The sequence below is a fragment of the Vigna umbellata genome, chromosome 1 (genome assembly GCF_029865625.1).
Source record: "Vigna umbellata cultivar VRB3 chromosome 1, Vumbellata_1.0, whole genome shotgun sequence".
Taxonomy (NCBI): domain Eukaryota; kingdom Viridiplantae; phylum Streptophyta; class Magnoliopsida; order Fabales; family Fabaceae; genus Vigna; species Vigna umbellata.
Genome location: NC_142165.1, coordinates 103,442,779 through 103,459,388, shown reverse-complemented (window position 1 = coordinate 103,459,388; position 16,610 = coordinate 103,442,779). Strand labels below are relative to the sequence as shown.

The 16,610-nt window shown below is 30.4% G+C and overlaps 1 protein-coding gene across 1 annotated transcript; it reads right to left on the bottom strand.

Annotated features, from left to right (window-relative positions):
* Positions 1-13,616: 13,616 nt before the first annotated feature.
* On the bottom strand, positions 13,617-16,577 carry LOC124832217 (P-loop containing nucleoside triphosphate hydrolases superfamily protein). Its single transcript, XM_047306367.2, has one exon. It carries the CDS (start codon positions 15,672-15,674, stop codon positions 14,139-14,141), a length of 1,536 nt encoding a protein of 511 aa, XP_047162323.1. The 5' UTR covers positions 15,675-16,577; the 3' UTR covers positions 13,617-14,138.
* Between the last annotated feature and the right edge of the window lie 33 nt (positions 16,578-16,610).

Here is a 16,610-nt window from a genome sequence, read left to right as displayed (position 1 = left end):
TTATTTAATTAAATAAAATATAATTAATTTACGTAATATATTATAAAAAAACAAAAATAAATAAATAATCTATAGATTAATTTAAAATATAATATTTTAATAAAATAAAAACTTTTAACAAAACCTTAAAACGTGGCATATCCGTTTATTATAACTAATTAAAAAAATAGTATAATTTAATTAAATTAATAATAACTATTTAATTAAATAAAATAAAATTAATTTACGTAATATTGTAAAAAAAATTCAAATAATCTATAAATTAATTTAAAATATAATATTTAATAAATTAAAAACTAAAAAAAAAACATAAAACTTAAACACATGTGGCATATGTTGAAGAAAAGAATAGGGGGTGTAGGATTTTTTAAAATGTAGAGGATAGTTTTGAAAATTTCAAAAAATGTGGTGGTGCAAGAAACAATCTGGAGTGGTATAAGAAGTAACCCTCGTAGAAAAAATATAAACCTGCCTTGATTAAGAGTGTTTCATTCTACACCTCAAGATCTCATCCTGCACTTCCAAAAATTCCACTATTAACCTTATGGCATCTCATCTTGTACCTCCAACTTTTTCAAAACTTTCATTTTTAACTTAAATAAATATTTTTTCATTTTCTTTTTTTTTTATTAAAAACAATCTTCACCAGCTTAATAATAATTTAATTTAAAATTTAAATATTATTTAAAATAATTTTGTATTTTAATAATTATTAAAATATAATTTATATTATAATAATAATTATATTAAAAACATAAAAAATAAATAATAAAAATAATAATAATAAATAATAATAAATTTGATTTAATATATTCAAATATATTAAATTATAATAGAATATTAAAATAAATTAAATAATTATTAAATTTTAAATAAAAATGAAAATCTTAAAAAACTTATTTATATATTAAAATCTGTAAAATATGTTAATACTTTTGCTTTTTATTTCAAATTTAATAAATATTAAACTTAAATAAAAATTATTATATTACTTATTATATTTTTATATTTTAATAATTAATAAAATATTATTTATATTTTTAAAATAGTTCTAAGAAAATTAAAAAATAATAACTAAAATAAGAATAAAAATAAAAATAAAAATAATACTTAAAATCATATTTAACATATTTAAATATATTAAATTATATTAAAATACTAAATTAAATTTAATAATTATTAAAATTTAAAAAAAAAAACAAAATTTTGAAAAATTTGTTAATGGGATATAGATATATGGTAAGTTATGAATCGGATATCGAAGAATGGTTTTTAAAATTTTATATTATATATAAATTTTAATAATTATTTAATTTAATTTAATATTTTAATATACTTTAGTATATTTAAATATTTTATTTAATATAATTTTATTTATTATTTGATAAATAATTGTTTTAAAATTTTATTTTTTATTTAAATTTTGATAATTATTTAATTTAATTTAATATTTTAATATATTTGAATATATTAAATATTTTATTTAATATAATTTTATTTTTAATGTTATTATTTTTATTTTAATTATTTTATTTTTATATTTTTAATATAACTATTATTATAACATAAATCATATTTTAATAATTATTAAAATATAAAATTATATTAAATAATATTTGAATTTTAAATATAGTTATTGTTAAGGTGGTGTAGAGTCTTTTTTAATAAGAAAAAGAAGAAAATAAAAATATATTTATTAAAGTTAAAAATAAAATTTTTTATAAAGTTAGATGTGTAGGATAATGATGAGATTTCAAAAAGTTAAAAGTGAAAATTTTGGAGGTGCAGGAAGAGATTTGGAGGTGTATGATGAAACACTTCTTGATCAATTATGCTCTCGGGCTCGTGGGCCTTTCTAGTAGCCCATCTTTTCTGGGTCATTTAGACAGACCCCTTTTTGCACTTTTATTTATTTGGTTTCACCACAATTTTTTTTCTTTTAAGTTTAATCCTAACACTATTTAATATGTTCTATAATTTTAATTTATGAAAAATATGACAAAAAAACAATATTTTCAATTATAGAATGTAAAATACTTGTCGGGAAGTAACTTATGGAAGCGGTTTAATTTGTAAAGCATTTCTATGGTAATTTAAAAAAATATATCTAACATATTCCAAAATTAAGTCTATCAAGTTAATAAAAATAATAATACGACTAATAAAGAAAATACAAGAAGTAATTCATAGCATCTGGAATTTCGCTCATTCTCCCAAACAAATCCATTCCAACAGATAGGAATAGCTATTTTAACAAATGAGAGTGAATATGTTAATAGCTACAAAATACAATTAACAGGAACAATATGGACAGATATTAAAGGAATATAAATGAATAAGTCTGGATAAATTAACCACGATTTTGGTGGCAAACTATTAATCTTCTTCTAAGTAGTTCCTAAAGTAATAAAGTTGTTTAACTAATATTGGAAGTGCCAAGAATTCACCACTTAGTCCTATAATTGGTCATTTGGATAAAATTTAAAGATCAATTTCAAATGGTTTTTGTTCTTCTGATATTTAGATTATTATTTCCGGTATTTTTAATGTTTTTAAGACCACTTAAGCAAATTTTTATACAAGGGTCAATTTAAGAAAATCTATAATTGCATTTGTCTTGACGCTCTACTCAAGTGTTACAATTTATATTATAAAAATGACAAAATTACAATGATTAACTGAATGTACACTATTCAATCATTAACCTGTGTACTTAAACAAATAGGATAAAAATTGCATAGAAAGCAATTAAAAATCTTAAAATTCAAAGGGACAAATTAAGATGTGCATTTTTATGAATGTCTTTTGAAGAAGCTGTAGGGACACATGTCCTTTTTACCAACGGATCCAACCCCACCAACTGCTTTTAGAATGTCCCCTATCCTTTTAGAGTTTCTCTTTTTTCTCTTGGACAAATGAAAATTGTTAAGGTGTTGATTGTCAATTTGAATGGACCTAATAAGTTATTTTATCATGATATTGTTGTAAAATTCTCAATAAAATTTTATGTTCAAGCACGAAAAATATTGGATAAAAAGAAATATATAATTAGAAAATCTTTTTTATTTCAATTGGGTCCTAGCACTCAGAGTCAAATTTTTGGCAAAAGGTGGCGTTCAACAACGGTCTTGATGCTTAGGGTCGCTCATCGACATAGAATTAAATTGTCCTGAACTTGCAGTGAACAATGACTCTCAATCATCCCTTGCCACCGCTTAATGCCAAAGCATTTGTAATTTATGACGTTCAGGAATACACGTTTGACGTTTAGTGAAATATAGCTAAAATGCAGCTTGTCACTGCTCAACCCGAAATCATATATCAACATATGAAAATTCAATGATTTGTGAAAATTCAACCTTCAAGTGATCAAATTGGTACATCCTTCTTAATATTTGGTTCAAATATAATTTTTAGTGTTAAAAAACATACCAATTGACTCAATTGATTAGATATTCATTTTTCTAATTCAACTTAACTCAACCAAATCAATAAAATAACAATTTAAACAACCAGCATCAGCAAATCAACCAATCTCAAGCAAACTAAACTTGCAATGCAACATTCTTAAAAACATATATACTTTAAAGCAAGGTCATTAACTTCCCCTACTTAATGACAACCAAACAACTAAAAAACTCCCAAAACACCTTTAAACTCTTAGAAATCTCTATTTGCCCCTATAAACAATACAAACATGATCAGAACACACAATTAGGACCACTGATAAACAAAGACTCTTAAAGAAAGCTCAAATCCCACATGTGAAGACCATCTACATGTATAGAAAAACATGCAAATTAAGAAAGATAACAGAAGACCAACTTACTTTATTGGGAAAATTGATCGGATTAAAATAGAGAGTTCATCTCTAAAATCACCCTACAATTTCCGATCTTTAAACAAATATACAAACAGTTAGAAATTCTAGAGAGAAGTGATAGAGCCAGAGAAAGGGAACAGGTGTTAACACATATTGATGCACCAACATCTGTTTTATACAATAATGTGAGATAATAAGAAAAAGATTTGAAACAAACACAAACATATGATAAACTGCATTACACGCCAAAACATCCCAGTCCTTTCTGGTGAAGAATCCTTTCTTTTGGCAGCTTGCCATTATTTTTGAAAATGCCAACCATGCATAACTCATTTTCAGTATCTGTTTTTCTATTCAAAATTCCATTTATACTTTTATCATTCTACAAAACGTTCACCATTCAATCGGTGCATGGTCCCCGAGAGTATCTGATTCTTTGTACTCCCAACCAAAGAGGTCGATCAATGCATCCAACGGTTGCAATAGTGGAAAAACAAATTGACTTGTTCTGATTCTGTGGAGTTTGAAGGAATCAGGTATTTTGATTCTACACCGTCACTTCCTTTTCTGCAGAGAAGAGAATCAGTGTCCACCATTTCTTTTAAGCTAAATGGATAGAAAAAAAACGTAGCATATACTGAAAGAACATTGTAATGTAAATTATTGAAAATTGAGGGATTGCATTATTTGGTGTAAGATTCAGCTAAAATCTTAAATGCATCTGAAAGTAACATTGTTGTATGTGAATAAGTCGGGTCCGTTGAAATTATTCGGACTTTTTGTATGGAAAGAGAGAAAGTACGGATAACTTTGTTGGGTTAGGAAGAAAGCCAAAATGAAATCACATCCATTCTATTTGGTTTTGGTGGGGCATCTTATATGTCTCAAAGGGGAACCATTAGAATAAAAATCTTTGCATCGATCTCAAACCAAGAAAATGACACCAAAACGCTGAGAGAGAAAGAGAGTGAGTAAAAGCAAAAAGGACTTGTTAGCATAGCAGCGTCCTTCTTCCTAATGGACACCACCAAAAAGTAGAATTCTGAAATCTACATGTGTTTTTCTTGCATATATGAGTGTGTGGACGTCTTTCATTTAAACTCATTCAGCAAGACCTTACTATCTCTTTAGACCAATGCCTCACTTCATCACTTTTTAGTCATATTCAATTCCTGCAAGATCTTCAGGTTGCAGAAACAGCTATAAGGGAAACAATACAACTGCTTTACTTACAGACCTTGGGTCATAAGTTTTTAGTTTCAGTGTGCTTGTTGTAAAACAAAAATATATATTAAATTGTTTTCTTGAATACATTTTCTGCACCGAATAAAAAAATTAAAAAATAAACTTTACTTGCATACAAACTACTTTATGTTTACCAATTGTTGAAGTGTGATATAATGTTTTAATGTGATATATAATTATAGATTAAGTAACTATGAAATAGAAAAATGATCTTTAGGCAACATAAATTATATAATAATTTTGGATAGATATTTTTTTTATCAGGAGTTTAAAGTTGGATTTTAAGATAGTTTAAATTTAGTCAAATTTTACATTTTAATATAGTACTTTTAGATTTTTTTTTAAAATGCCGACTGGTTTCTAAACCACATATTAATTGGAAGGGAGATAAACTTTATAAAAATGGGTCTCTTCAAAATATACTGCGCATGTGTATTTATTTATTTTTATATGAATGTGTTGACTTTTTTTATAATAATAAAAAATAATTAAACTTTATAATTTTATGCTAAATATTTTTTATTTATTTTACACATAATTTTTTATTATAAATAATTATTTTAATTTTACAAATAGTTAAATTTAGAAAAAATCAAATAAAAAAAGTTGTATTTAAAAGAATGGTTGAAAAGTAAAATTAATAAAACTGTTTTAAAACTATTACTTAAATAATAAAATAAGAAATAAAACATACACATATACATGTATACATGTGTGTGTGTGTATATATATATATATATTTTGTATGGTATAGTGTATGATCTGATCGATAACTTATGCAATAAGTTATCATTGACGACAAATACGGTGTAGTAATTGTCTTTTATAGGTAATCGGGACCTATCGATTTATATGTCAAATTATAAGTTAAACAAGTAAAAATGACCTATGTATTGTTGGACTGCAATTGGTCCAACACGGATATTAGTAGTATTGGACTGACATTAACTGAAAGTCCATTGTAAACTCTATAATAGAGAGGTAAGCTACAAAGATAAGGTTAACTTAATTGAGTTTAGATACTTAATTGTGAATTAAATTATTTGAATAAAATCTGATTTGAGCATCAGAGTTTCTTTAACAGATACCCACCATATCCACCACTCAGCTTGAACTTAAAGAAATAAAAAAGATAAGATGATTTATATATATATATATAAGGTTTAAACCCTCCCTTGGTCCTCAAGTTTGTATGAAAATCTCAGTTGGGTCCTCAAGTTTTTTTCTGTCTCAATTGGGTCATATTTTTTGTAAAAGTGAGCACATTTTGCCATAACCGTTAAGTAGTGTGAGACGGCGTTAAATTTTTGTGAGCTGGAATTTTTCATTTACTGACGTGGCATTGTGCATTAAAATTGAAAGGCCACGTGGTGATGTTTTGACTAGAACTAGATCTTCTCCTCCCTCCCCTCTGCTTCCTTCCATCGGCGCCACCCAACTGCAACCTGTTCACCTTTCATGGCTTTGGGAACACTACCAATCCCCGGATTAGAACGAGGCTCAAGAACGAGGCTCAAGAACGGAGACAGCGACAGTCACAGAGACAATTAATAAATGCAAGAATAAATTAGACGTATGCAGATTCAATGTAGTTTGAACAAAAAAAACTTCTTCTGCAGATTGTCATGTAGTTGGAAATAGTAACAGGGGACAACTTGTTCCGTTTATGCATATGAATTAAAATACTGATACCAGAACTCATCCAATACATAAAGTCATCTTAAAAACAAGTGTACAATTTTTTTTTCATTACTGAAAAGTTGCTTTATCAGTGGGCTTTCTTTTAAGCAGGAAAGGGGCTGAAAGTTGTAACACAAGAATGCTGTTAAGCATTACCTGGGTGGAAATAAATTTTCACTAAATTACAGTAACTTCCAAGGATACATGACTAAGAATTTTGTCAGGACCAGTCCGACCTCCAATCACAAACATGCAATTTTCAACAACAGAAGCTGTATGGCCCAATCGTGGAGTGGGAGAAGCACAATCAACAGTGCTAACAATTTCAAGATTGCCAGAATATGGATCAAGCAGCAACAAACCATTTCTCCTGGCATGTCTTCCCAAGCCTCCAAAGCCACCAAAAATGATAAGTTTCTTGTCACCAGCCTTATTCAATACACAAGCTGAGTGGCCCCAAAGGAAAAGCTTCTCGGCTGGTTCACCGACAATATCAAAATGGCTAATTGATAGACCAGAACCAGGAGAACTCACAGACCCTGCCAACCATTCAAAGATTCAGACTTTTTCAAGATGGCTGCAAGCTTCATTCGTCGGCAACAAACGGTCCCCGCTATCAGCAATCAAGGAATCAGTGGACAGCAAAACTTCGAAAAATCTCTGAGTTCTCTTCCTATTAGCTTCCATCTTGTCATTTGCGACCCGAACGAGATAACGAACATACTCGGGCGTGACCATGACAGTGCGCGTATCCCCCAACGGCACCTCCATGCGAATGGAGCAGCGAATGGCGATGATGACGCGCTTCTTGGCATTGGTAATGCCACTCTCTCTAAAGCCGCAGGAGATGGCGAGGGAAACGAGGGAGTGAGCGGCGGAGAGGTCTCTGCACTCGAGAGCAATTATGAGGGGCTCGAATCGGAAGACGAGTTCGGAGACGAAGGGGGAGGGAGTTGGCTCGGAGGGGAAGAGGATAGAGTTGCCATGTAATAATTTCTCAAATTAAATAAAAATTCCACGTAATAAAAATTTCACGTAACTATGCAACACGTCAGCACCAACTAACGCCGTTTGTTACAATTTAACGGTTAGGGTAAAATGTGTTCATTTTTACAAAAAATATGACCCAATTGAGACAGAAAAAAACTTGAGGACCCAACTGAGATTTTCATACAAACTTGAGGACCAACGGAGGGTTTAAACCTATATATAAAACTCGAGTTTTGTCTTAGATACTTCTTCTTCGTATCAATAAGATTTTTTCATATAAATGCTTATACATTTTACGATATCAGTTTAATTTATCTGTTAAGTTAATTTTTTTTAAATATCTCTGATCACTTTACATATTTTGATGAACGAATATAATAAATTAAAATAATGATATAAAGTTTTTTCTGTCATAATATGTTTTAAAATATGAGCAATCACAAATATTTATCTGGTAATAATGTAATAATAATAAAAATATTAGCAAACTTATTAATATAATTTAATTTAACTAATTTTCATAAAGGTTCTGAAATAGATTCCTTAAATAGTTACAAAGAGAGAAACTTTTCTCTGTTTTCAAATATAGAAAATAGACCCAACCCAGGGAAGAATCGCGAACGTTTTTATGATGAATTTAGCTTTTCGGATACTTTTAATATAAAAATTTATCAATATTTGACAATGAATCAGAACAGGTGAGCCTTTTGATCTTTTGAACGTTGACACGAAAGTACTAATAACAGTAAAGTATTTTGAATTGTTTTCATTAAATTTATTCAGTGAATTTATTCTTAGTCACTAAGTAAGGAATATGGGCGTAATATTTTGTTGGTTGAGGAAAATTTCGCCGCCATAAACACCCCTTAGACTTTGACAATGGTGAGAAAGGTTCTTTCTAGCCAAAATATTTTATTTTGTATTTTTAAAATAAATTTGAACAGGTACGATGAATTAAATTTTGTGTAATAATATAAAAATAATTGGTAGTAACTTATCTCGCAAATAAGGGGTAGAACAAGTTTTAGAATTAAGTTTAATCTAATTAAAAAATTAAATTAATTAGTTTAAATAAATTTATAGTAAATATAATTATCATTACATGAATATTTTATTAAAAAAATATAAAAAACTATACTCGTAATAAAATTACATTGTATGTATAATAAATAATATCAATTATAAAAAAAATCATGATCTTTTTTATGAAAATCATTTTATAATTTAAACCTTATATACAATGAAAAAAAACAAATTCTTCATCAAACTAAAATATTTTTCATTAATCAATCTTCTAATACCCTCACATCAAACATATTAATTCAAAACATTTTCGATCATAGATACAATTTTCAATTCCTCTAAACTATAGTTTTAAATCTCAAATGATTATGAATTATTTTTAAAAATTAAGTTAATTAGCCACAACAAACTTAATTGAGTTATTAATTATTTTTAAATCATTTAATTCAAATCAACTGGTTGAATTAAGTTATCAATTTAATTAATGAGAAAAAATATTTTCAAGATTCAAAATAAGGAAACTAAAAAATCTAATCCACAAATTTAGAGTAGTTTGAAACATTAAACTAATATTTTTAAATAATCACTATATAAATATAATATAACACATACATATATTAGTCATATCACTTTTATTTCATAATGAGAAATTTTGACTAATAATATCAGAATGACCACCCTACACTCTATTGTGTCACCTTGCAACGAATAAAGAATAAGAACAATTGCACATTTCTTAACCCCTTAACACCAGTTACTCGTGTTTTCGCAATTGGAGAAAAAAAGCATTGGAAATAAGTAACCATAGGTAGGACTGAGCATCTTGCTTCTATTAAGATCTTATAAGAGTTCCAGAGTTCATAAATCTTCACATCTAAATCATTCAAGATAATTTATTATCCCTATAGTCCCTTAAGAATTCAAGTGGAAATTAAAAGTTTTGTATTAAATAAAAATAAAAGAATTAAGTAGTATAGAAAAATAAAAGATTACATACATTAAATGATGTCAAATATCTTATCTTAATACATACCTTAAATATGATCAATCTTTCTCTTAAATATAAACACAAAAGTTAAATAGTATATATAAAAAAGAAACCTACAAACACTAAATTGTAAAGCTTTATTTTATTATAAGTAGTGCCATATCTTTTATATGAACATCTAATATTAAATATATGTAGTCAATTTTCTCAAGTTTCCCTATAAAAGAAATTCAACTGCATCTTTTAAAATATCTTTAGTTAAACATGTCCTACTAACCTATACGAGATATATATAAGGATTCATCCATTCAAAAGTATATAAAAATTCATCATTAATTAACTTTTTATATCAAGACGGATTGTTGTACTTTATAATAGTACATCAGTATGATACTTAACATTTATGGCTTATCAGAACCACAAACTTAATTGATTTTTAATTTATTTTGTCCAATCTGATTCCACTATTAATAAAATATTCAATCAAGTTTCTTATCTTTTAAAGATCTCAACAATGTGACCACTTTTTCCAGAAATTGGTAAAAAGTAATTAACAATATTACTTTTAACACATAAAAGGGTTACATTGTAGTACTTAAAAAAACAAATCAGAAACTTATTCGCACAATGAAAGAGTCGTATTGTTACACTTTTAAAACAAGAAAATTTAATCGATTTTTTTTAGCAGAGGAATAATATATTGAATAAAACAAATAAATAATGAGGCGAAAAGGTAACTGCATGTACATATTATTTGAAAATTCAATTAAATTAAAAATAGTATTAAAGGGCGAAACGTTTATTGTATCGTATGAAATATTAACCGAACGGTTGATGATTAAGACCGATCGGTCCATCCGTCATTGGTGAACCCAACCAAAGGGTTTGGACCGTAATTAGGCCTACAAAGCTAATAAGCTATTTCAAATGGTAATTGGACCCGCACTTAAGTTGTTACTGGGTCAATAATCTAGTGAATAATAAAATAATTCAAGATATCTGCTTAAAGATATTTGATAAACCAAATTCATAAATATTTGGTTGAAAATATTGATGAACAAAATTTTCAGGTAATTTGTTTATATCTTGTTTTGTTTATATTTTATTGAGTTTTTATCAGTTCATAATCCATGAGATAAATTATAAATACAAAGTCAGCAAATTAGTATTTCGGTTTCAGAAATATTTGGAGAAACATTTATTAATGAGTAAACATCCATTTTTATTGAAAGAAGACTACATAGGAGGTGATAGGTCTGTGAATAAAGGCATCGATCGAGCACATTGGTCTTTTTATTTTGGTTAGTTATTAAATTTGTTACCTTTGTGAACAAGTTACTATATTAAGTGTTAAGGTGTCGTGTTTCTATCGTTGCTAGCATTTTTCTCTCTTATTCATATCAAATAAACCTAAGTGGTTGGGTTTGAAAAGTTTCCACCTTATAGAATACCATTATGTTCGAGCTTCACCTACCAACAAGAGGAGAGGATAAGGTAGAAAGTCCAACTAAACTCAATTTTTGTTTGTAAGTGTCCTTTTGATACTATAATAAAAATATATATATCTTTTTTTATTTGGAATGCATGGAATTAAATAAATATATATTAATGTCAGCACGTGGTATGTAAAGGTTCTGAAAGTTAAGTAAGAATGAGAAAATTAAATAAGGAAGAAAAGCATTTTACGTGTTCTAAGCATAATATATGCAAATAATGAAACATTTACTGCAGATGATGTAAAGAATTGTAATTATCGCTTAAAATATTAACGTAAATATGAATTATCGCGTAGGTTATATGTTAAATAAAATAAAAGATATTAATTTGATATTATTTAAAATAAGGAATAAATTGATTGAACGAAGGGTGGGCCTCATTCACTGAAAAAAACATGTATTAAAAGGTCATAGAAATCTTAAAAGCACAATAAAGCAAAATGTACATTGAATAGAGAAGTGCTTACCTCTGATACTCATGAATGCATGTTATGTGCATAATAAGAACTTGAAGTTTAGAATGGAAAGAGAAGAAACAAAACAATCTTTAAGAAAAGTAAAGAATGTCTTTATGAAGATTTTATCTGGAAGTAATAATTGATCGTGTTTTAAAAAACGAGTCTATATTTAATTTAGAATTATAAGTGCGTAATAATTGATCTTTGAGAAGAATTTTATCTCTTCAATTAAAAATCGACCATGTTTTAACTAATGAATCTCTTATTTAAGCAAATTAAAAAAAAAAAAAAAGTTTTGCCTTCGAAGTAAACAATTAATTTTACGCGTCTAATAAACAAGAATTTAATTATTTATGGTGTTTCAAAAAATAGATTTTAATTATAGAGATAAATACGATTAATAGTTAAAGTAAAGATTTGATAGTAGCAATGGAATGAAGATAAGATGAGTGTGTTTTCATTTGATGTAATGATAATAATTGAAAGGTTGTTGCATGTGAGAGTTGTGGGAACTTAGCCTTGAGGCTTTTGGTTTTGGTACATTCCCTTTTTCTTAAAGTACAAAGCACTAACCTCATAGCCTTTACAACTCAATATCAAAATCAAGAAGCAAATATTGTCAACTTTTTCTCATTGTATGAGAAGACTTTCTAGTTGCTTTTGTGCCTCTATACCCTCCTTTTCCGAACACAAAATCTCTCTATTCATCACTTCTTTTCCACCTATTACCTCTCCTCTTATTCTAATCCTATCCGCCCCCACACTCATTATTCAACATTTTCAAATCTTAATCAAATTTCAACTCTGCTCATCCAATCACCCACACAAACCTGTCACCCTCCAATTCACAATGTAAATACTTTTATGCTCCAGGTAACTCTATCACGCTCCAAACTTTAATCCCTCAACTGTCAAACACATTTCTTATTTATGTTGTTAAATTTGGAGTTGCTGAATCGCTTAAGGTTGTGTGAGTGTTGAAATATATTTCTCAAAGATGTTGTCTAGGTAACTTTTTGTATTTTAGTTTGGTTATTTGCTGATACCAAATTTCTTGATGAAAAATTCAAGTGTTGTTTCTTAAAGAAAAAAAAGAAAGTGTCAAAAAGTGAGAGATGTTTAAAGGAATGAAATAGATTTTTCATAAATTAAAATTAATTTATATACAAAATGTTTTTACAACATTTTATACATGACTAATGAAATAAAAAAAAAATATAAAGAACCTGTATAAAAGATTAAACTACTTTTAACTTAGAATATGTTATTTTATTTTCCTTTCTTATTTTCTTTCTTAAAGTTTCCTTATAAAAGAATTTGTTGAAATAAAATAATTTAATAATTAAAAAGGTAAAAAAAAATTGTTTAGATTTTTGTCTAAATATCGAATTGATTAGTGAATATTATTATAGTTTAACAGTAAAATAACCTAATCTGAAATCGAATTGATATTTAATATTACAACAAAATATAATAAATAACACTTTTTATAGGTAATTTATCCTAAAATATGTGTAACAAAAGTGTTGCTTTAAACGTGCGCGACATCTGGTATAGTAACTCAAACTCGGCTTTGAACAGTTTAGTTGGAAGTCATTCACTTCAAGCATACAAAGACAACTTAAATACGATGACTGATAAAAAAAAATCTTTTTCTTAATTTATTTATAAAATAAGGATATGTAAAAATGTATTTCCAAAAAGCAAATTACTTTGAATATAAAAACATGTTGTTTTCAATATATGAAACAATGTTCCTTCCTAATCTGAAAAGAGTAATGGAAAAAGAATATAAATGGAAGGAGTGTTGTTGTGAGATTAACCTGAAAGTTATGATAAAGAAGCAGAATTAACATAAGCTTACTACTATTCAGCATTGTGATGATAAATAAATTTGACAAGGTGAGAGTTGGTTTAGAATAAAGAGAGTTTTGGATTGCATGATTAAAATTTGTCATTAGGCAATAGTCCTACCCTACTTATTACCATTATTCCCTACAAGTCCCATCAGGTTACCAACCTTTCCCATGCCATGTGCACCCAGGTGTTCACCAACATCCCAGCTGGCTCCCCAGCCATGTCAGGGTGTAAAGTCCCACCCACACCCCAAACAAATCTAACAATGAAACACATCTTAAACTGTATCACGATGCAGATCGACTTTCCCTACATATCTAAATAGTAAAACCACTCCATTATTCAAATCTAAACCACACACCAATCTGTGACATCTTTCAAATTAGAGGCCCTAGCTAAGCTTCTCCACCCTTCAAAAATTTCCTTCACCATGTACCACCACCACCCACTACTACTACTACTACACTTGGCTATTGGACATTACACTGTATGTATTCATTCCATTCTATTCTCCTTCTTTGGGAAACATCCAAACAAGTCTTGAACAACATTATTATTATAATTATCACCATTATATATCACTTCACCTTCTCTTCTTCATCTTCTTCCTTGCAGTTCTCTTCGGTTTCTGACTCCTCCTTAGGGCTCTCACTGTCCAAAGCTCTTTTTTCTTGCTCTTCCTCTTCAACCCCGTTTTCCCCTCTCATCAGAAACCCATTTTTCTCGTTCATCTCCACCCTCACCTTCAGCGTTTCCAACAGTTCCTCCACCGCCTTCTCCTTCTTGCGCCTGTTCTTGATCAATAACTCGCTGATATCCGCTGGAGTCATACGAGCCACGTCCACAACCTCCTCCAACTGTTTCAAAATTGTCTCCTCTATCTCGCACTCTTCACAACCCAGGTAGTTTTTCAGCAGAATCTTCAGCGCCGGGAACGAACAGTAACTCATGAAAATATGCATATCCATTCTCCCACTCCGTAACAGAGCAGGGTCCAGCTTCTCAATGTGGTTGGTGGTAAACACGAAAATCCTCTCACTCCCGCAACAAGACCACAACCCATCAGTGAAATTCAACAACCCAGACAGAGTAATTGTGTTCCCACCTTCCTCGCCGCACCCACCGCCGCCGCCACCTCGTAACTCCGAATCGTAGTAACTCCTCGAAGCCGAAACCGAAGTGTTACCGTTGTTGTTTCTGTTTGTGAGGTTGATAGAGCAATCAATGTCCTCGATCACTATGATAGACTTGGAGCTGGTTTTCATGAGAAGCTTCCGGAGTTCAGAGTTGTTATGCACCTCTGTCAACTCCAAATCATAGATATCATAGCCAAGGTAATTGGCCATAGCCGCAATCATGCTAGATTTACCAGTCCCTGGCGGGCCATAGAGAAGGTAACCCCTCTTCCATGCCCTTCCAGTCTTATGGTAGAAAGATTGTCCATTGGCGAAGTCCTGAAGATCCTCCATGATCTCTTTCTTCTTCTGAGGGTCCATGGCCAATGTGTCAAAGGTGCTGGGGTGCTTGAAGGGCACGGATTCCCAAGGGTGACCCCGGGAATCCAAGGAACCACCTCTGGAATTGGTGTACAAAAGACGATCCTGGTTCTTCCTTCTGATATCGCTGGCTTTCTCCATAATGTAATCGAGGTAGGAATTAAGGACCAAGGACTTGTCTTTCTTCTTGATCCGGAGCGTGAAGCCACGCTTCTCGTCGGGGAGAGGACGCCAGGAGAAGGTCTGGGCCTGCCTCTGTGTGACCACGTGTTCCCAGAGGACGTTGACGCCGTTGAAGGTGTCCACGATGCTGTCATTGTTGGCAAGGCCGAAGGTGAAGCCGCTGGAGTTGACGGCGCGTGTCAGACTCAGGCGGTTTCCGGTGATGGAGACGGAGGAGCTGAGATAGAGCTGCACGGCGTTGTAGAGCTCGTTGGTGTTGACGCCGTCGATCTCGGTTATGTCAAAGTAGCAGTAGGAGGAGAAGCAGTGGAAGATCCGATTGAAGAGTTTGACGGAAGCAAAACGGAGTTCCGGGGGGAAGACTGCTTGGAGGATGGTTTGACAGAAGGCAAACACACCGAGAAGTGAGGCGAGAGAGGTCCAATATTCTCTCATTTTTTTGTTTTCCCCTCTTTGTAACAGATGAGGGCGGGTTGTAATTTGATGGTAGTGATGTTGGGTGTATATATAGAGAGAGTGAGGGGTTGTGAAAGGGAAGAAGAGAATAGAAAGGAAGCGAAGAGGTTTGAAATGTAATGTAATGCAAGGTAATGTGATGTGAAGAGAGTAGTGCGTGGGCCAAGGAAGGGGATTTAAGTACAGAGGAGAGAGAGAGAAAGAAACAAAAAGGGTTTTGGAATTTTGGGTTGGGAAGAAAGCAGAAATCAGAGATGGGGCCTAATGTATTGTGTTGAGTGTTTAAGCTACACTACAGCACTTTTGAAAGGATTCTTTTTCTCCCTTTACACTAATGTGGAAATTTTATTTTGAACTTTGCTGCTGCCAGAGATAGATGGATGGATGGCTGAACATCACTCTGAAATGCTATCAGAATGCCCCCTTTCCATATCTTTTCTTTGCAATTGGACAAGCTACTATGTTGAAAAAGGAAGGATTTACAGCTGGTTGCACCCATGTCAATAACGACTATGGGTTAAAAAAACATCACATAATTAGAAACACCACAACACACCCTTCTTGTTTCTATTATCGTTATTATTTCAAAACACTTACCCACGTACCTGAATCCTGATGCTGATAGGGATATGTCATATGTGCATGTGAGTTTTTGCAGGAATTAATTAGTAGTAAAACCGAGAAGATCATGTACCACTGGGTTTGGGCTATGCTGTCCTTTTTAATTATTGTATTGTACTGCCTCAGTGGAAACTATATGCACATTGGATGTGTCATTTTATTTCATTTCATTTTCTTTCGATTAGTAGAAGATTAATAAGAATATAGGGACCCCTGTCTATAGCTAAAGCATTGATTGAAATTTACAAGTAATAAGACCCCACCACCAAACTCTTTCTCACATGTAAACACAAT